This window comes from Phalangium opilio, unplaced genomic scaffold (genome assembly GCF_054372755.1).
Source record: "Phalangium opilio isolate 3A_F unplaced genomic scaffold, DU_Popi_V2 ptg000041l_1, whole genome shotgun sequence".
NCBI classification, from domain to species: Eukaryota; Metazoa; Arthropoda; class Arachnida; order Opiliones; family Phalangiidae; genus Phalangium; species Phalangium opilio.
In genome coordinates, this window is record NW_028324165.1 from 8,376,620 (window position 1) to 8,398,255 (window position 21,636).

The following is a 21,636-nucleotide window of genomic DNA, read 5'->3' on the forward strand; positions in this document are numbered from 1 at the left end:
TGAAGTACAAATAAAAGCAACATAAAATATTCAATTTGCTGATTAAAAAATTTATGGGAAAACCAAAGGCCTATTTTTTGACATTGTATGCTTGTGAATGTTTTGGCGCGAAGTTAGCCATTTTTTTGGCCTAAAATGACATATTTTTAAGCCTAAATTGTGTAGATCTGTTGGGGACTCTACTGTGTTTGGCGCCAAGTTCAAAACATCCATTTATTAAGCCTAAAATGACCTATTTTTAAGCCTAAATTGTGTAGATCTGTTGGGGACTTACTGTGTTTGGCGCCAAGTTCAAAACAGCCATTTATTAAGCCTAAAATTACCTATTTTTAAGCCTAAATTGTGTAGATCTGTTGGGGACTCTATTGTGTTTGGCGCCAAATTCAAAACAGCCATTTATTAAGCCTAAAATGACCTATTTTTAAGCCTAAATTGTGTAGATCTGTTGGGGACTCTACTGTGTTTGGCACCAAGTTCAAAACAGCCATTTATTAAGCCTAAAATGACCTATTTTTAAGCCTAAATTGTGTAGATCTATGGGGACTCTACTGTGTTTGGCGCCAAGTTCAAAACATCCATTTATTAAGCCTAAAATGACCTATTTTTAAGCCTAAATTGTGTAGATCTGTTGAGGTCTATTGTGTTTGGCGCCAAGTTCAAAACAGCCATTTATTAAGCCTAAAATGACCTATTTTTAAGCCTAAATTAAAACAAGTTCTTTAATATATATAAGACTTTGTAAAAATTATATTTAATAAAACCATTTATAGTACAAATAAAAGCCATTCTAAATATACAGTCAATTAAATCTCATGCACACTTTTCCAGCAAAAACTTCAGAAATGACGACTATCCAAAGAGCAAGTACAAAAAATATGTACGAAAGCCCAACTTGATGACTGCTAGGAAGTTGATAAGGTTCACCACCAATCTCACTAATGGTGAATCCCATTGGAAACACAACAGCAGCGAGGCAAAAGAGTACCACTTAATTGAAAAAAAGATATTATAATAAATACAGCAGCTTAAAACTAGTAACATTGTACAGGGTTCATACAACTTTTAGAAAACAAATTTCCCTGAGATTTCCAGGTTTTTCCCCATATACTTCCCTGAATTTTCCAGGTTTTTCCCGTACATGGAGTATCCCATGGAGCAAATGTTAACGAAGGAGGGGGGGGGGCAAATAGGACTATTACATAATCAAAGGACATCCTCGTATCTCCAATAGAACCAGAGTTATGAGCCTCCAAAGTATAGTGTAATGTTAATCCTATGGAGGGGGGGGGGGGGTATGTTTTTGAACGTTTTGCTTAATTACTCGGCCCTGTTTGTCATAGCCCTAAGTTTTTAGTACTGTTGGATGGGGGATAAATAGGACTATAACATACTAAAAGGACATCCCTGTATCTCCAATAGAACCAAAGTTATGAGCCTCCAAAGTTGGGTGTAATGTTAATCCTATGGAGGGCATGTTTATGAACATTTTGCTTCATTACTCGGCCCCTGTTCGATGTAACCCCACGTTTTTAGTATCGTTGGATGGGGGGTAAATAGGACTATAACATACTCAAAGGACATCCCCGTATCTGTAGTAGAACCAGAGTTATGAGCCTCCAAAGTTGGGTGTAATGTTAATCCTATGGAGGGTATGTTTATGAACATTTTGCTTAATTACTCGGCCCCTGTTTGACAAAAATTTCCCTGAATTTTACTAAAAATTCTAAATTTCCCTGAATTTTACTTAAAATTCTAAATTTCCCTGAATTTTACTAAAAATTCGAAATTTCCCTGAGTTTTCCCTAAGGTTTTTGTCAACTATTTATTTCCCTGATTTTTCCCTAAGGTTTTTGTCAACTATTTATTTCCCTGATTTTTCCCTAAGGTCTTTGTCAACTATTTATTTCCCTGATTTTTTTCCAGGTTTTCCCTGTTTTTCAGGCCAGGTTTGTATGAACCCTGATTGTATACTCACTAGCGGAGAAGCCAACCCATCTGGCATAGGGAATTACATTCATATTCCAATGAGATAAAGCTAGTAGAATAATGGTGGCTGAGACACAGAAACATCCAATCAATATACATATTAAAGTCAACATCCACTCGGGTTGTAAACTAGGTGAAAAACAAACTGGTTTCCGGCCATAGAGTGTCATACAAGAATGAAGGAGCCCGAGCCTTGTTTGGCCTGTGGAACGTTCTATTTTGAATTAGCTTGACTTATATTAGACCTTATTTTATTTATCTAAATACCTCCATGATCAGTGACTATCCAATCAGGTAAAACTAATGAGATTATGGCAAAAGCATTGGATGCCATAAATAATGCACCAGATATGACAGTTAATTTGTCAAACGGCATGTTTACTCTAAACTAAAATTTAAACAATTTACAGTCGTAATTAGTAATTTGTAAACAAACTTTAATGTGCTAAGCCTTGGCTACTTGGCATTGTGTTTTACTTTTTAAGATTCTTTAATTAAATCGCTATTTATCCCGGTTTTATCATTTTGATTATATTATAAAAGATGTCAAAAATCTAGTTTCTACGAAAGAAATAAGATAATTAACAATATTCTTACAAAATTTAGAAATTTATGTAAATCAGAAGTAAATGAACCGAAGTTACCGGAGAGGGCAAAATTTGTAAAATGCGTTTTCCATAACGTGGGGGTAGTAAAAATCAAGGTAGCTGTACCTCTACCTGAATCGTCTCGAAATTTAACGCTGGCACCAAAGACCATAGTTACAGCTTGGTTACAAATCCGCGCAATATCGTTAGTATGAATAAATAGTCGTTGTTTCAGAAATAGGCGTCTGCTTCTATCTTAGGAGCCTAGGCCCTAGGCTTACGTTCGATCATGGATGAAAACAAAACGGATGATCTTTTGAAATACCTTTCAAATATTAATCGACCATTTGTGACTTCAAGACGGGAAAGATTTATTGAAATTCTAAAGTCAGACAATGGACAATAGTATGTTAAAAGTCTTCTTAATCTACTCGAAAAGTTGTTCAAAGAGTGTAAACCTCAAATCCCTAAGAAGTCGCCATTTTTAAAAACTCTAACTAATTCCCGGAAAATCCGGTTACTCGAACATTGGCCGCTTGGTGGCGTTTTCAAAATTTTTGTGACTCGAAATAGTAGAGGAGCGAGACTATCGTCGGGGTTGAAATATGATGGTTTGTGAGGAACTTGTGCTTAATGAATAAACAATAGGACTCCGGTAACTTCGGTTCATTTACTTCTGTGTAAATCGACTTACTTTGGGCGCCATTAATACTAGTCAATTTGAGTTCGTTCAGATGAAGCAACCAAAAACCGAAAAACCTATAAAATTCGAACATCGATTAGTTTTCGTTAAGGCACTGAAAGCACTCTAAAAATACAGGGCCGGAAATAAGAACAGGACACCGGACATTTAAATTTTCCAATAAAATTATAAAATGTCCCATAATTTCTTTTTAAATAGCTTAACTATGAAGATGCGACACTATTGGCACATTCCGGTGTCCTATAAATTTTCCTAAGGGCGGTCAGTGGGTCACTGGAGACTGGACAAGTGTCCCTATCAGTCTGGGAAATAAGGATATTTTTTAAACTAGTCCTTCGGACCAGTGACCCCCCTAGTCCCCGAAATAATTAACTGGTCTCCGGACTGGTCCCAGCCTTTGTTCTCCTATAGATTTGCAATTAATAAACTGGTCCTGAGGACCAGTAACCCCCACTTCTTGAATTAAAAAACTAGTCCAAGCAATTAATAAACTGGTTTTGGACCAGAGGAAGTGTGCTATTTCCCAGACTGGTCCCTATATGAAATTTTTCTTATTTCCGGCCCTGAGTTTACATATGACCAGTGCTCTTTTAAGTAAAACAACAAAAAGTATAAATAAAATTATCTTTATTAATTTTACAATAATTTTAAATTACATTTCGCTACCTAAAAACATTTTTATTTGGACCTTTCGAGAGTTGTTATTATTAATCTTTCTTATTATTAAATATTTATTTACCTTTAATTATTTATTACTCGTTAATTGCTGGATTTACCCTGTAAAATTAGTGAAATTGGTTTTTAATTTTATTGTAGGGGCTTTAGGAATGTTAGCTTTATTCGAAGCTTCTAGCGCGGCGGCACTGGCCGAGGCAGCGTTAATGGTCATTGTTCTAATAGCGCCCTCTAGTTTCGAACGTAAACCAGAATTCTGAGTCATAATAGTGCGAAAATCTTCGGGATAAAGTGGTCCAATTTGTCTCAAACGAGACAAAACGTTATCGTGAAGTTTTTGTCTTACAGACGAAACATTATTCGCGGTCGGTTCCAACAACATGGCGATTAAAATTGGAACATAAAGAGTTAAAATGTGAATTTCTGGAAAGAATAAAAGTATAAAACACATTTAACACACTGAAAACTTAATTTAAAGTAATTAAAGTTTACTTTTATCAGTAGAGGCAACGGCGACTAACGTTTCCAACGCGTTTAAACACTCGATAATTGTTTTGACTTTTTGTTCTGATATGTTAGAGTTTAACGTCACGATACTTTGACTCGTCATTTCGACCAAAATCGGTGCTAAAGAGTGAATGTACGGTGTAGAAATATTGGAATCTTGGTGACGAAAGATTGATTGCAGAGTTTGAATGCATTGCAATTGAACCTATTCAAATTTAAATAATATTCTTATTCTCGAGACGTGGGTCAAGACTATAGTAGTAACCAGGGGTTGTGAGTACTAATTAACGTAGAGTACTCGACCCGACGCTTAAATATTAAGGAAACGCGACGCGTAAATATTCCGGGACGCGACGCGCAAGTATTCCGGGACTCGACCCGTAAATATTCCGGGACCCGACCCGTAAATATAGCCGGGACGCGACCCGTAAATATTCCGGGACCCGACCCGTAAATATTCCGGGACCCGACCCGTAAATATTCCGGGACCCGACGCGTAAATATTCCGGGACCCGACCCGTAAATATTCCGGGACCCGACCCGTAAATATTCCGGGACCCGACGCGTAAATATTCCGGGACGCGTCGCGTAAATATCCCGGGACGCGACGCGTAAATATCCCGGGACGCGACGCGTAAATATCCCGGGACCCGACGCGTAAATATTCCGGGACCCGACGCGTAAATATCCCGGGACCCGACGCGTAAATAGTTATTTTAAATGCAAATAAATAAGTACCTGATCGGGTTCTTTAAGTAGATTTTGTTTGAAAAGATTTATACAAGGATAAAGAAGATTGGGAACCAGAACTACTTCGGCCGGTGCCGACATTACGAAAACGGCAACAGCCAAAATAAGCGATAGATCATCAGCTTTATCAACTTCTACACCTTAAAAAGCAAAAATTTTAATTTTCAGTTAAAAATAAGTTAAATATAAATAACCATGATTTAAACAAAAAAAAATAATTAAAACTTACTAGTTTTGCTGAAATCAATAATGGAAGCCAATGCGCTTTGCAAAAGTTTCGTCCACTCACTCTCGCAAAGTTTATTTTGTCTCAAAGGACACGAAACCAAAGTTCGTAAGCACTGCAATACGGAGCTAACTGGAGGTTTGGTGGCGACCGACGTGTTTCCGTTTGTAACGAAATCACTATCCAATATGGCCGTTTCCTTCAAAACTCCGACAACCAAGTGTAAAATCGTTGGCAAAACCATCACGCTTCCTAAAATGTTAAAAGTTAATTTAATTAATGTAAGTTAAGGATTATTTTGTTCCATACCAGTTGGAGAACAAAGTCCCGGAAGTTCAACTGCGGCTTGCAAAGCTCGCGAAACTAAAAGCGCCATCTCTTCATTCAAATGTGCAGAACGATGAGACGCCGCAATTCCTGATGTGGCATTAGCTAATTTAGGACTTAATTGCGGATACTGTCTCACGAGAAGACAAACCAACACCTCCATTAACGCGAAAATAACAGAGTTCCCGGGTTGAATAACCCCCTTTTCGCCACCATCACCTAAACCCGCTAAAATAACATCGACATTCTCTGGTTCCTGATTAGCAGGAGCTAAATCTACAAAAATTAATTAGAAATTACGATGTATTGTAATTAAAAACCGCCGTTACCTTTAAGTTTCAGCTTCTTTTCCACGTCAAAAGCCTTTTTCAATGAAATAATAACCAAGTTAACGGTATCGATAACCATTTTTTGACATTGCAAGTTTTCCCTGGTTAAAAGGAGACGATGTAAAACGCTGCAGAGTTCGATCATAAGTTTGGTATCATTTCCGAGAATAGTTTGCGGTGTGGGATGAGTTAAAAGTTGATGGAGGGCTTTCAAACACGTAATTAAACACTCCAACGTTTCGGAGTTATGCGGACGACAAAGGGCTTCCATACAAACGCCTGCGAAACCACGCGTCATCACTCATCAAAGGTCGAGTCAAAAACCATCAACAGGGTTCATATAACTTTTGGAAAACAACTTAAAATTTCCCTGAGATTTCTAGGACAGGTTTTTCCCCATATATTTCCCTGGGTTTTCCAGGTTTTTCCTGTATATGGAGTATCCTATGGAGCAAATGTTAACGAAGGAGGGGGGGCAAATAGGACTATAATGTAGTCAAAGGACATCCCCGTATCTCTAATATAACCAGAGTTATGAGCCTCCAAAGTTGGGTGTAATGTTAATCCTATGGAGGGAATGTTCACGAACATTTTGCTTAATATCTCAGCCCCTGTTTGTCGTAGCCGTACGTTTTTACTATGGTTAGATGGGGGATAAATTGGACTATAACATACTCAAAGGACATCCCCGTATCTCTGATATAACCAGAGTTATGAGCCTCCAAAGTATAGTGTAATGTTAATCCTATGGAGGGAATGTTTTTGAACGTTTTGCTTAATATCTCAGCCCCTGTTTGTCGTAGCCGTACGTTTTTAGTATGGTTAGATGGGGAATAAATAGGACTATAATATACTGGAAGGACATCGACGTATCTCTAGTAGAACCAGAGTTACGAGCCTCCAAATATAGTGTAATGTTAATCCTATGGAGGGGGGTATGTTTGTTTACGTTTTGCTTAATTACTCGGCCCCTGTTTGTCGTAGACGTACGTTTTTAGTATGGTTAGATGGGGGATAAATTGGACTATAACATACTAAATGGACATCCCCGTATCTCTAATATAACCAGAGTTACGAGCCTCCAAAGTATAGTGTAATGTTAATCCTATGGAGGGGGCTATGTTTTTGAACATTTTGCTTAATTACTCGGCCCCTGTTTGTCGTAGCCCTACGTTTTTAGTATGGTTAGATGGGGGATAAATAGGACTATAACATACTAAAAGGACATCCCCGTATCTCTAATATAACCAGAGTTATGAGCCTCCAAAGTTGGGTGTAATGTTAATCCTATGGAGGGGGAATGTTCACGAACATTTTGCTTAATTACTCGGCCCCTGTTTGGCGCAAATTTCCCTAGCTGATTTCCCTGAATTTTAATAAAAATTATAAATTTCCCTGAGTTTTCCCTGAGGTTTTTGTCAACTATTTATTTCCCTCATTTTCCCAGGTTTTCCCTGTTTTCCAAGCCAGGTTTGTATGAACCCTGATCAAGGGACGTTTAATATTTACCAAAAAGGAGATAAAATCTATTGGCGTCAATTCCATCAACTCCAGCAGTGTTACCATTCAACCCATTGCTGGTACCTCTGGCTACTGCGGCACTACTTTCAATTGGTTTATCCGAAGCCGGGGCTTCAAAACCGGATTCGCAAAGCCAAATCGCGGTGGCGTAGAGTATAGGAGGCCACGCCCCGCGATAATAAGCCCGGACCAACTCCACAGTATCGCTGGTATAGAATGCTCCACCTTCGGGAGGTAACTGACTCGAAAAATCAGTCGGGAGCGATAACAGGGCGTGGTCTTTAAGGGCTGATAACCAATGATGGCTAAGAGATATTAATTCCGGGGCTACGAGTTTCAATAAACTCTCTTCTTGTTGGGATTCGTATTCCTCCGAATCTTTAAGGGTCTGTGACGTGGTTTCTTTTTCCATGGCGGCAGTGTAAACTTCGGCCCACGCTTTTAAGATGGCAAGTTTCTCAAGAGTGGAAGCTCTCTCATTGTATAATTGAGAACTGGAAACTTTACGAAGTTTAGCCAATGAGGAAACGAGGAGTTGATGAACGCGACGTAAATCATTCAAATCTTTCGCGACACCGCTTCCAATCCAAGCGCTACAAACCTATATTAATCAAATTCAATTTGATTTTGATGTTGCCACAATTTTACAAACAGGTTTTCAATGTCTGTATACAAGAAGAGTCGACGTCTACGCGTAAAAGGCGACGTCTACGCGTAAAAGGCGACGTCTACGCGTAAAAGGCGACGTCTACGCGTAAAAGGCGACGTCTACGCGTAAAAGGCGACGTCTACACATAAAACCCGACGTCTACACATAAAACCCGACGTCTACACATAAAACCCGCCGTCTACACATAAAACCCGCCGTCTACACATAAAACCCGACGTCTACACATAAAACCCGACGTCTACACATAAAACCCGACGTCTACACATAAAACCCGACGTCTACACATAAAACCCGACGTCTACACATAAAACCCGACGTCTAGACATAAAACCCGACGTCTAGACATAAAATCCGACGTCTAGACATAAAATCCGACGTCTAGACATAAAATCCGACGTCTAGACATAAAATCCGACGTCTAGACATAAAATCCGACGTCTACGCATAAAACCCGACGTCTACGCATAAAACCCGACGTCTACACATAAAATCCGACGTCTACGCATAAAATCCGACGTCTACGCATAAAACCCGACGTCTACGCATAAAACCCGACGTCTACGCATAAAACCCGACGTCTACGCATAAAACCCGACGTCTACGCATAAAACCCGACGTCTACGCATAAAACCCGACGTCTACGCATAAAACCCGACGTCTACGCATAAAACCCGACGTCTACGCATAAAACCCGACGTCTACACGTAAAACCCGACGTCTACACATAAAACCCGACGTCTACACATAAAACCCGACGTCTACACATAAAACCCGACGTCTACACATAAAACCCGACGTCTACACATAAAACCCGACGTCTACACATAAAACCCGACGTCTACACATAAAATCCGACGTCTACACATAAAATCCGACGTCTACACATAAAATCCGACGTCTACACATAAAATCCGACGTCTACACATAAAATCCGACGTCTACACATAAAATCCGACGTCTACACATAAAATCCGACGTCTACACATAAAATCCGACGTCTACACATAAAATCCGACGTCTACACATAAAAAACCGACTATTATATCCTATAGATGGATTTTATCATGGCTTTTGGGGCTTCGATTTCCCGTCAACTTTCCAAAACGGACTGATGTACATGCAACAACAGTTTCCTTGCAACTAATAAATAATAAAATGCAACTTACTTGGCAAGCACTTGCTGTAATATGCGAAGGCGTTTCGGGTGAAAACGCGGGTCTCAAAGCGGCACCAACTTGGGCTTGATATTGCTCCAAAATTAAATGTCCCGGAAACTCGGGTTCGGGAATTTTAGCAAACTTATCAATGATAAGCTGTAACGTTTCCAATCCTTTCAATCTCAAACTATCGCTATCGGAAGTGGCCGCCATAAACGCCATTCTGACCAAATCGGACAAATGCAGAACCAAGAAATCCTCCTTGGGCTTGGACTCTTTTTGCTGCTCTTTTGCAGTTGCCAAATCAAAATGGGCGTTGTTATTCCCTTTACAAACATTTATAATTCGACATAAAGATTCAGCCGCGAATACTCTAGTCGGCCATCTTGGTTTAATCGCCTTTGAAGCACCGGAATCCTCGATTGCGCGAAATTCCTCGGCATCATCGATATCGGCTTCGTTATCACCGCCATCATCTACTTCCCCTGCTTTCTCTTGTTGAGGTTTAACACCTGAACTTGGTTCCGCGGAAGTTAAAACATCTTTGCAAAGGCTTAACCATTGTTGAAGATTCGCTTCCGCCAAAGACTGAAGCATACTCGTTAAGGTATCGTGGATATCAGCGATGATTTTCTTATCGGTCTCATTATCCAACATTGTAAAAAGAACCCCGGGAAGTCCGGTATCTCCGATTGATAACGGACCTTTGTTTTCATTGGCTTGACCGGAACCCGATTTTTCTTGGGCGGCCCATGAAAGGGCGTGGTTACAAACTTCCTTAGCTTCTCTATGGGATAATTGTCGAAGACAAGCGACAACGGCTCGTCGTAGGAGTAAATGTGGGCTTGATAACGCAGACTGACAAATAATATAGGATTTTATAGGAATTGGCCTTATTCCTGATCAACGCCACCGAGGCGTAGCGGCGACTTTTGGAACTATAATAATACGGTAGCCAATTACAGGTGGCGCTGGAGCTGATGGACTCTGATGGAGATCTGTTAACAATTTTCTCTATTTTGAATCATGTGAATAGCCAAGGCTTAACAAGCGATATGGTTTCAACAGGGTTCATACAACTTTTGGAAAACAAATTTCCCTGAGATTTCCAGGTTTTTCCCTATATATACTTCCCTGAGTTTTCCAGGTTTTTCCCGTAGGAGGGGGGGGGCAAATAGGACTATAACATACTCAAAGGACATTCCCGTATCTCTAATATAACCAGAGTTATGAGCCTCCAAAGTATAGTGTAATGTTAATTCTATGGAGGGTATGTTCACGAACATTTTGCTTAATTACTCGGCCCCTGTTTGTTGTAGCCCTAAGATTTTAGTATGGTTGGATGGGAGACAAATTGGACTATAACATACTCAAAGGACATTCCCGTATCTCTAATATAACCAGAGTTATGAGCCTCCAAAGTATAGTGTAATGTTAATCCTATGGAGGGGATGTTTATGAACATTTTGCTTAATTACTCGGCCCCTGTTTGTTGTAGCCCTAAGATTTTAGTATGGTTGAATAGGGAGACAAATTGGACTATAACATACTCAAAGGACATTCCCGTATCTCTAGTAGAACCAGAGTTATGAGCCTCCAAAGTATAGTGTAATGTTAATCCTATGGAGAAGATGTTTATGAACATTTTTCTTAATTACTCGGGCCTTGTTTGACGCAAATTTCCCTGATTTCCCTGAATTTTACTAAAAATTCGAAATTTCCCTGAATTTTCCCTGAGTTTTTCGTCAACTATTTATTTCCCTGATTTTTCCAGGTTTTCCCGGTTTTCCAAGCCAGGTTTGTATGAACCCTGTTCAAAAGTATTAAAAGTTGATTTTACCTTTCTTATTCTGTCTAATATTATGAAATAAGACTTTCGGAGTAAGTTTTCATTCGATTTTGGTCTATTTGGAGATTATTAGGTTAATAATAACTATTTAAAACATGTTTTTTGAAGTTGAAGCGGTAATAATAATCAAAACAGAGAAAATAACAGATCTCCATCAGAGTCCATCGACTCCAGCGCCACCTCTGATTGGCTACCGTATTATTATAGTTCCAAAAGTCGCCGCTACGCCTCGGTGGCGTTGATCAGGAATAAGGCCAATTAGCCTTATTCCTGATCAGCGCCATCTACCCATAGCGGTGACTTTGAGAACTACTGTAAGCGGCAAGCCAATCAGATGTCGCTAAAATCTGGTGACGTCATTTTTTGGTAAGACCCCGGGGCCGAGAGTGCCCGTCAGTGACGTCACCAGATTTTAGCGATATCTGATTGGCTTGCCGCTTACAGTAGTTCTCAAAGTCGCCGCTATGGGTAGGTGGCGCTGATCAGGAATAAGGCCAATTATAGGACCTGAAATGGCTCCCTGATCAACAACTTACGCATAATGTTGGAACTAAAGTCGACAAATTCAAATGTCTTGGCGCAAACATGTGCAATTGTTGAAGGGAAGAAATTGCTTCCGCCTGAACCAAACAATCCTCGTGATCTTGCATGATAGCGCAAGCCATAAGCAAAGACGATCTTGCCATACTAATAGAATTGGTATTTCCTTGCAATTCGGGGCCTAAAGTAGTTATCATCGCGGCTAAACATTTCCCAATACATTGTTGAACGTCAACGTAAGTCGGTGCCAAATTGAGAAGAAGTTTAACGACAACGGAAAGAGTTGGTTCAACGTAACTTCTAAACATCGGACCACCGGAATCGGCAATTAAAGCCAAGGCGTGTAAAGCCCATACTTGAACGACGGGAGAGTTTGTATCTTGCGCAAGGGCCAATAAGATACTGACGCTAGTGTTTAAATGTTGACCCGAACCCATACCACCCACGTATCGATGTAAACAACCCAATGCTAAGGAATGACCCGTTCTGGAAACTACGTCCCTCGCAGTTTTAAGTCTACAAACCCAACATGAATAATATTAAACTATTGGTTTAAGCATAAGGAGATCATATCTCTAAGGGCCCAAGCGCATTGCATCTATTAGCAAAAACATCTAGTTCTGCTAGATGTGACGTAGATTTTTTTGTATAGGGGCTCCTTCCGATTCCGAATTTTTCGTGAAATTCGCGGGAGAGAAAAATAATTTTCAAAATCAGCCACGACCGATATCCTAAGTCGGTCGTGGTCTAGACGCGAGCTCTGAGATAACGCTCCCAAGCGGTTGGGAATCAAACTAAAATAGGCGGGGAGGCGAGAGAGGAAGGACTGAGGGGAAAAAATAAGTAAGAGAATTTCCAAAACCCCCCCAGCTCTCTCAGACACAAGAGGTAAATTCGCGCTTAGTAAAAATCACCCCACGAAGAGCTGTCGTGAGAAATCTTTGAAGGAGGGAAAAATGTATGTTCAATGCCGGGTTACTCTGCAGCAAATGCGCTCGGCCTCTGTTTAGGCTATACAATTATTATACCACTTGAGATGAGACGGATGGCTGACCAAATCAGACATAGATACATTTCAACCGTAACATAGAATCTTGGGCCCTTAGAGAGATGATCTCCTTATGGTTTAAGTAAGCCTCAAAAGTTCGAAAAACTAACCTATCGAAACTATGTTGCGCCATATCAGCAACAAATCGTCCATCCCCGACAACTTGCGCCATTCTACCCAAGGCTTCTCCGGAAGCGCATCGTAAAATCGGGTTGGTATGGTTTAAAGCGCTCAGAACTAACTTAACCGCGGCTTGTCTAACTTCGTCCGACCCAAGACCCGCCTTTTGAACCGCTAAGGACTGACAACACACTAAAAATCAGCCCCAATTCCTTGGTACCCCAAGAAAAACGCAAAAACTTACCCTAAGAGCGCTCAGAACAGCGGTGAAGATATTAATCTGCACCGCTTCCTGCCTAGTTGACTTAGTATGACGTATGCATTCCAAAAAATGGTCCAACATTTGGATACGATGCTTAAAAGCAACAAAAGGGAAGACGCAACCGTAAAGTAGCACGGAGGCATCGATAACGGCCACTCCAAGTGGTAAAGGTCCGGGGTAAATATCATTCTAAAGAAATGCTTGTTAAAAACCAATAAACCCCGACGATAGTGACGTAGTTTATGACTAAATTAATTAAATTAAACTAATTACGTTTGAAGGTTTCTTGTATAACGCTGTGAAGTCATGTTCGAGAGCCCCTGACCCAGCAGCGCTATTTGGTTGCAACTAAAATATAACTCCAATTCAATTAAAATTAAAAAACCCCGTTAATTTTAAATTAATTCTAATTGCGCGATTAAATCTTACGTTATCCCTATCAACTCTCCTTATGGGTTCCATCTGAACCCATAGAGCAAGCATTAAGTTAAAAAAAAACAGAACACCGCGTCTAACATCAGGCATGACCACAAAAACACGTATAGTTAAACTACCATACCTGATCTTCGATCATTTTATGATCTGTTTCTTGAAGCCACGAACCGAGTATGACGCTATCATCAGCGTGACAAAAATCCCTTAGAAGGGAGGTGGTTGTATTGGCTTGGTTTTCAGTAAGGGTAAATTCCGCCACCAATAGACGTAACAGGTTACTGTACGCCCCTTCGAAGGCTTGTGGCGGAATTAAACCCAAAACTTCATAGAGACGTAATCGAACCATAGCTACACTCGCTTTTAAATGTTGCCCGTATGATCTAATAACGCTAGCAACGCTGAAAATGTGTTAATTACAAAGAAATTTAGGGGTAATTATTGTAAAATCGTCTAATCAGGGTTCATACAACTTTTGGAAAACAAATTTCCCTGAGATTTCTAGGACAGGTTTTTCCCCATATACTTCCCTGAATTTTCCAGGTTTTTCCCCGTATATGGAGCAAATGTTAACGAAGGAGGGGGGGGGGGACAAATATGACTATAACATACTCAAAGGACATCCCCGTATCTCTAATATAACCAGAGTTATGAGCCTCCAAAGTTGGGTGTAATGTTAATCCTATGGAGGGGGAGGGGGTATGTTTTTGAACGTTTTGCTTAATTACTCGGCCCCTGTTTGTCGTAGCCGTACGTTTTTAGTATGGTTAGATGGGGGATAAATAGGACTATAACATACTCAAAGGACATCCCCGTATGTCTAATAGAACCAGAGTTATGAGCCTCCAAAGTTGGGTGTAATGTTAATCCTATGGAGGGTATGTTTATGAACATTTTGCTTAATTACTCGGCCCCTGTTTGTCGTAGCCCCACGTTTTTAGTATCGTTGGATGGGGGATAAATAGGACTATAACATACTCAAAGGACATCTCTGTATCTCTAATATAACCAGAGTTATGAGCCTCCAAAGTTGGGTGTAATGTTAATCCTATGGAAGGGGGTATGTTTGTTTACGTTTTGCTTAATTACTCGGCCCCTGTTTGTCGTAGCCGTACGTTTTTAGTATGGTTAGATGGGGGATAAAAAGGACTATAACATACTCAAAGGACATCCCCGTATCTCCAGTAGAACCAGAGTTATGAGCCTCCAAAGTTGGGTGTAATGTTAATCCTATGGAGGGGGAATGTTCACGAACATTTTGCTTAATTACTCGGCACCTGTTTGACGCAAATTTCCCTAGCTGATTTCCCTGAATTTTACTAAAAAAAATTATAGATTTCCCTGAGGTTTTTGTCAACTATTTATTTCCCTGATTATTCCAGGTAAGGTTTTTCCTGTTTTCCAGGTTTGTATGAACCCTGCATCTAATTAAGTTGAATTACTTCGTTAACATGACCAAAGCAGATTCAACAGGGGATAACAAACGTCTTATAACATCTTCAGACGCTAATTCTCGCGAATGGAGTAGAAAACTTGACATGGCTGTTAAATAACCGCTTAATTTTAGTCCCTAAACAACTTTTGTACGCGTACAACCCCATAATACTTACCGCTAAGAGCTCCGGCTCGACCTTCTAAGGTCATTTGCCAAGTGAAAGCGTCACCACGCGATTTTTCCGACTCCAATTCTTTGGAAGATCGTGGGAAAGAATTTTTCCATAGCAATAATAATCTAGGTAATAAACCACGTACAACAGGAGGTCCTAAGGTCATAACGGACCCAATCATAAGCCAACCGGCTTGTGTTCTTTGTAATGATAATCGACTATTTTGTGTGGCGCAACGTAAAAGGTCTTCGGCAACGTTAAAAATTATCTGTAACGTGTTTATTTTTGTTTTTTTAAGTATTACTTCCGATCTGAAACGCTAATTAGCCATATGCCTGATCAGCGCACATGGGCATAGCGGCCAAAATTGGAACTATCATAAGGATGAGCTTAAAGTAGTGGCACTCTATGTTAACCCCCTATAGGGCATAATAAGTCAAACCCTCGGAGATGCCATTACTCCATTTTATACGAGCTAAGAGCGGAAAAACGTATTTTTAAATTTTACACCTGTAAAATCTTTTAAAAAACACTTGGAACTTGTATTTCTACTTACTTTCGAGGTTATACCACCGTTTTCTGAAGGTAAGAGTCTTTTTTTATACATTTATTAGTAATAAAAACATTTAAGGCGAGCTAAGCCTTGGTCTTGTGAAACACGGAAGATTAGTGATTAGCGCGAGGATTAGCGTAGTTTTCAAAATCACTAATCTGCCGTGTTTTACAAGACCAAGGCTTAGCTCGCCTTAAAAGTTTTTATTACTAATAAATGTATAAAAAAAGACTCTTACCTTCAGAAAACGGTGGTATTTCCTCGAAAGTAAGTAGAAATACAAGTTCCAAGTGTTTTTTAAAAGATTTTACAGGTGTAAAATTTATAAAATACGTTTTTCCGCTCTTAGCTCGTATAAAATGGAGTAATGGCATCTCCGAGGGTTTGACTTATTATGCCCTATAGGGAGTTAACATAGAGTGCCACTACTTTAAGCTCATCCTTATGATAGTTCCAATTTTGGCCGCTATGCCCATGTGCGCTGATCAGGCATATATGGCTAATTGCTCTCGTATTATCATTACCTTCCCCTTGTTATGGGGAATCCCTAGCTCAGTTTGACAAGCGGTACCAATTAAAGCCGATAACGCGGCAGAATACCCCATTATGGCTTCCGGGGATGATTTTAAAGTTTCTAAACGTTCCAGACATCGTTCTATAAGGGGTGTTAATTGAGAACGAACTGCCAACGCGATACAACGTAAACACCATGCCGCTGCGAGTCTGGAAGCCGAACTGGGGTGAATTACAACTGATAAGACGGTCTCAATGATTCCTGATGAAGGATCATTAACAACCGTCGCGGCAGTTGACCCTAAACTTTCCATTAAACAACCTAATTCATGGAGAGCGCAAACTAAAACGTGTTGATTGATAATAGCATCTTGTTGCGCATCTTTATTGCTATCAGACGATGCCTCTGAATAATTCAAAGGGTTTCACATTGAAAGCACGCTTAAAAGGCATTGGATACTTTGAAAGGCAATTAAATACTTACCAGCGTTCAAATTTTTAACTATAAGTTGAACTATATCTTTACACGCTGCCGCTTGCGCTTTTTCACCCAGTAATTTCCCCAATAGTGTTCTTAAAATAAAACTAATACATTTTCGGCTGTAAACAGCGTCAACGTGGGTCGGAGATGACCTAGGATTGGCCAGTAACTCTAAAAGATTACTTAGAAGTACCGAGAGGTTACGTTCCAACCATTCTCGACCCAATTCTCGGACAAAAACTACGTAAGCCTAAAATAAACACGATAAACTTAAGTTAAAACCTGTAACATTTAAGATGTGGGTTTAAACCGAGCGAGGGGTCTGACGTTCGGCATTTTAGTGTACGGGATTTTGAGATTTCAAGATTTTGACAAAGATTTTGAGATTTTGCCCCAGATTTTGAGATTCTGACACAGATTTTAGAAATCTAGAAATCTAGTCCAAGATTTTCAGATTTCGGGATTTTGTTCAGGATTTTCAGATTTTGAAGGAGATTTTGGGCTTTGGAACAAGATTTTCAGATTTTGAAGGAGATTTTCAGATTTTGAGGAGATTTTCAGATTTCGAGGAGATTTTCGGATTTCGAGGAGATTTTCTGATTTTGATATTTTAGGATGAGATTTCGGGATTTTACGTTAAGATTTCGGGATTTCTAGATTTTAATGTGAGATTTCGGGATTTTAGGTGAAGATTTCGGGATTTTCAGATTTTGAGGAGATTTTCAGATTTCGAGGAGATTTTCTGATTTTGATATTTTAGGATGAGATTTCGGGATTTTACGTTAAGATTTCGGGATTTCTAGATTTTAATGTGAGATTTCGCGATTTTAGGTGAAGATTTCGGGATTTTAGGTGAAGATTTCGGGATTTTCAGATTTTAAAATAGGGATTTCGGGATTTTCAGATTTTAAAATAGGGATTTTGGGATTTCTAGATTTTGACGTGAGATTTTAAAATTTTCAGATTTTGACGTGAGATTTTAAGATTTTTAGATTTTGACGTGAGATTTCGGGATTTCGAGATTTTCGAGAGAGATTTTAAACAGATTTCAAACGAAGTGTACGGGATTTTGACAAACGTCCGACCCCTCGGTTTAAACTAAGTTAATTTACGTGAGTAACGCCAACTCTAATGTCGCGACTTTGCATAGCACCACCTTTAATCATTTCACCAGCACCAGTTTTGAGAAAACCAATTCCTCCTTTGAGGAAACCGGAAGCCATTAAGGCCAAGACTTCGTCTAACGTTGCGAGCCGGTTTTTGCCAACTGTAGATCAAAATAAATTCCAATATCTTATGAACATGAACGTAACTCTATATGAGTTATCATGTTTACCAGCTGATTGATTAGTTTTCTGAGTTGTAGCTATCAAAGTGCCGAGTAAAAGCGCAACAGCGCACCTAACATCATAAGTCGATCCTTCAAAGGATCGGAAACATAAGGAAGCGACTGTTTCCAAGTCAGATGTGTATAGAAATGGAGCGTATTGCAACATTTCAAGTATGCACTAACGAGAGAAGGAATTATAACCTATATTTTGCGTTCAATATTGTCATAAGTTTATAAGCTATGTTCCATAAGTGTGTCACTCGTTAATGAGAGCTTGTCATGAAGTGACGTAGGTGAAACGTCATAGATCCTCGTAAAGCGACGCCTGGTGAGGCGCTATCAAAGGCTTAGTACAGACTAAATAGGAGGATGGACTGCAAAACCGAGTGTAGTCAATTCTCGCGTCGTTCTTGGACTAGCTCTCATTAAACCTCTAGCATTACGAAGTAGAGGTAGTGACATACTTATGGAACATATCTTATAAACTTATGATATTGTTTTAAAACTAACATTAGCCGCTGCACATCGAACTGGCATGGACCTATCGGTCATACAGTGTCTCGCTGCTTTAAAAATCTCTTTATGAGACGCAGACGCGGCCGAACCCATCCCTTGAACAATTTTTTCCAAAGTTATCATAATTTCACATCTTAATTGCGACTGAAACATTCCGAAATGCGAAATGCGCGTTAAACACTGTTATTAATTAAAAATATTAACAAGGTTTATAAAATACCTCAGCGTTTTTGAGGCATTTTAATAGGACGTGAACGGTATCTTCCGAAGACCTTCCCATCATGCGTCCTAATTTGGAATACATGGTTCCAATGCAAGTTACAGCGGCTCTAACAATTACAATTCAATTAGACCCAACTTTTCCCCAAAAAAATAGAGCTATCTCAGTTCTCAGAAGCCTTAGTGTGACGTCATCCATGCTATTTGCCCATAGAACCGAAGTGGTACCAAACATGGCCTCCAACCGCCAATGCTAAGCCCTGACGTTTTACCAAGAAGTGATATCTAGTTTATTAGGGAGAAGGTATAAATTCGCCCCCACATTTATAATCTAGCTTTATCTCCAGTCCAAACGTATAGTAGGTTCGGAGTTAATCCCCCCTCTAAATTACAACCAGCATCTCATTGGTTCTTAGGTATTTTCTGACTGAGGAGAGGCGAAATAGCCCGGGGCCTTCCTTTTACGTCCCCCCCCCCGTTGTATTTTGAAAGGGGGACTGGGACTATAGTGTGTTACCACGAACTTTGTAGTGACGTCACATGCTCTTATCTCTTACTTTATTTTCAGGCGACCATATTGGCAGTCGCGAGACGTCGTCAGCTTGGGCAATACAAATTCGGGACCCAATATTGACGTCACAGTTTTTCCCCCCTAGCTTCGTGGTAGCACACTATGGCGCGCGAATACTTAGGCATCTTATACCTTCTCCCTAATAAACTATAGATATCACTTCTTGGTTTTACCTAGGCACTGACGTCACAACTGAGATAGCTCTATTATTAGAGGAAATTAAGAAAGATGTATTACAATCGTGTTTGAAGGAAACATGGTGAATCTTCTTTCAATTTTAAAGTATCGCTGCATTTATTAACAGCTTCAAATAGAAGAAAAGTATCGCCAACGCTGAAGAGCGAAGCTAAACATCTAGCAATTAACTTTCTAGTAGGTGGACCCGGAGATTCGTGAATTTGCTTTAGAAGTTGTTCGACTAACTTTTTCTGACATCCTTTGATATCAGACTATTATTATAAAGAATAAATTATAACTTCTGAAGAGTTAGGGGGAAAAGTTTTAAGATATTAACCTTTTGGGCCGCAACAAGAACTTTGTCTAAAAATCTTAACCACTCAAATACAAAAACTGGGCGTTTTGGTTCAGGTAATTGATTTAAAACCTCCTCGTTTAGAGTGAGGCTGTGGGAAAGTTCCATCATCTTGATGCTAAAAGCAAGTTACAACGCATAAATGAGCTCGGACTCGGATACCTTTTATAAAATGTTACTAAATTCCTTCCGAGTAAATTATGCCAGAAACAAACAATTTATGTACCAGTACCTATTAATTTTTTCCTCTTCCATTTTTAACTATTACACACTTTACCCAAAAACACGACTAATTAAATAAAAATTAACTCGAGGAATTCTATTTTCAAGACCTTAAACAGCTAATTTTAAGCTCATTAAGCATTACTTGGCAGTTCTTATCTCCGAGGCATTTATATGGGTTAACAAAAACACATTCAAGGAAATATCTTGGATTTGTGCCAAGAAATTAATATATAGAGATTATAATTTCGAATGAGGGGTGAGTTGAAGAACAACAGAACGGAAGCAAAGATTAAATTGCAGATTATGTCTCTATACTAATCAGGCTTTTTGAGCGCGTAATTCAATTTGTATGATTCATGGTGTTAAGGATTAAGATTGTTATATTTGATCTGCTATTTAATTATTTATCTATTTTTCTTTAATGTGATGTATAGAATATGAGAGTTGTAATTAAATTTAATTTTAAATTAATAGAAACATTTCAGCTTTACATTGACGACCCTGATTATATTAAAATTAACCAGATACATGCTTTACTTACCTTCGTTTCGGTTCAATTCAAAACTGATGTAAATTATTTATATAACATGCGTTACAAAAACTTAACTTCATCTATTAAATTTCATTAGAATATAATTTCATTTAATTTAATTTTAAATCCGATTATCAATTTTATTAAATAAGGATAAACCATGTTTTATTACTAAGCCTTGGCTATCTGTCAACCCATTCTTGACTTTTTTTTTTTTTTTTTTTTTTTTTTTTGCTCCTGAGGGGGGATACGAGCTAGGGCTGAATGAAGCCTTACAGCTGCGATTTCTTAGGTTGAAAATTGTGAGGGGAATTAATTAAAGGTTTAAGTGGTGTTTAAGTTTGGTTTTAAATTGCACAAGTGATTTTAGGGAGATAATCTCAGGGGGTAGGGAATTCCAGATGGGGACCAACCGATGGAAAAAAGAGTGCTTCAGTTGATTTTTACGAGCCTGTTGACGAAATAATTTTCTATGGTGACCACGGGTGGGGATAGACGAGGGAGCAGCGGAAAAGAATCTTTGGTCGGGACAATTTAGGATTTTGAATAAACTGATTAGGTCGAGGTAAGACCGACGAGTAGTCAAAGAAGGCCAACCAAGGGTAGATAGCCTACTGTCTCTGGGTTGATGTTTTAGGATACGCGGTAGTCGAGAGAAGGAACCCTGAATGTTGTCTAGTTGTTGAATGTCGAGAGAGACTATTTACACGACAAACCCAAATTATAAGCCAATATTTACCTTTAAACTTAATAAAAAAGCAATCTTACCTTGAAATCCAATTTATTTTCTTGATATTAACATAAATTTCAATCCAAAATTAAACTTTAAACGGCTAATCAGATTAAAATATGACAACCATCACACAAC

At 39.2% G+C, this 21,636-nt stretch overlaps 2 protein-coding genes and 1 long non-coding RNA gene across 10 annotated transcripts; 1 reads left to right on the forward strand and 2 right to left on the reverse strand.

Annotated features, from left to right (window-relative positions):
* Positions 1–729: 729 nt before the first annotated feature.
* Positions 730–3,323, reverse strand: LOC149679774 (modulator of smoothened protein). Of its 8 annotated transcripts, none has more exons than XM_089835584.1 (5): positions 3,268–3,323; positions 2,464–2,547; positions 2,254–2,374; positions 1,976–2,200; positions 730–987 (listed from the first exon to the last, which is right to left on the reverse strand). In XM_089835584.1, the coding sequence occupies exons 3-5, from the start codon at positions 2,360–2,362 to the stop codon at positions 800–802; spliced, it is 522 nt and encodes a 173-aa protein (XP_089691710.1). In that variant the 5' UTR covers positions 2,363–2,374; positions 2,464–2,547; positions 3,268–3,323; the 3' UTR covers positions 730–799. The 8 variants fall into 8 exon arrangements, with proteins under 8 accessions (XP_089691710.1, XP_089691715.1, XP_089691712.1 ...); XM_089835589.1 differs by having other exon boundaries at positions 1,976–2,188; positions 3,268–3,322; XM_089835586.1 differs by lacking the exon at positions 3,268–3,323 and adding an exon at positions 2,631–3,157.
* A 563-nt stretch (positions 3,324–3,886) lies between these two features.
* Positions 3,887–20,930, reverse strand: LOC149679775 (HEAT repeat-containing protein 5B). Its single transcript, XM_089835581.1, has 24 exons — positions 20,244–20,930; positions 19,994–20,129; positions 19,717–19,928; positions 18,910–19,018; positions 18,684–18,833; positions 18,180–18,351; positions 17,956–18,110; positions 16,847–17,093; positions 16,374–16,768; positions 15,300–15,564; positions 15,132–15,231; positions 13,817–14,090; positions 13,531–13,605; positions 13,240–13,446; positions 12,986–13,176; positions 11,824–12,343; positions 9,448–10,296; positions 7,600–8,212; positions 6,091–6,369; positions 5,744–6,037; positions 5,438–5,686; positions 5,197–5,348; positions 4,444–4,663; positions 3,887–4,374 (listed from the first exon to the last, which is right to left on the reverse strand). Exons 1-24 carry the CDS (start codon positions 20,264–20,266, stop codon positions 4,049–4,051), a joined length of 6,213 nt encoding a protein of 2,070 aa, XP_089691707.1. The 5' UTR covers positions 20,267–20,930; the 3' UTR covers positions 3,887–4,048.
* On the forward strand, positions 17,171–17,920 carry LOC149679776 (uncharacterized). The gene is made up of 2 exons (XR_016365894.1): positions 17,171–17,624; positions 17,675–17,920. It is a non-coding gene; the product is annotated as an uncharacterized LOC149679776 (long non-coding RNA).
* Positions 20,931–21,636: the final 706 nt, after the last annotated feature.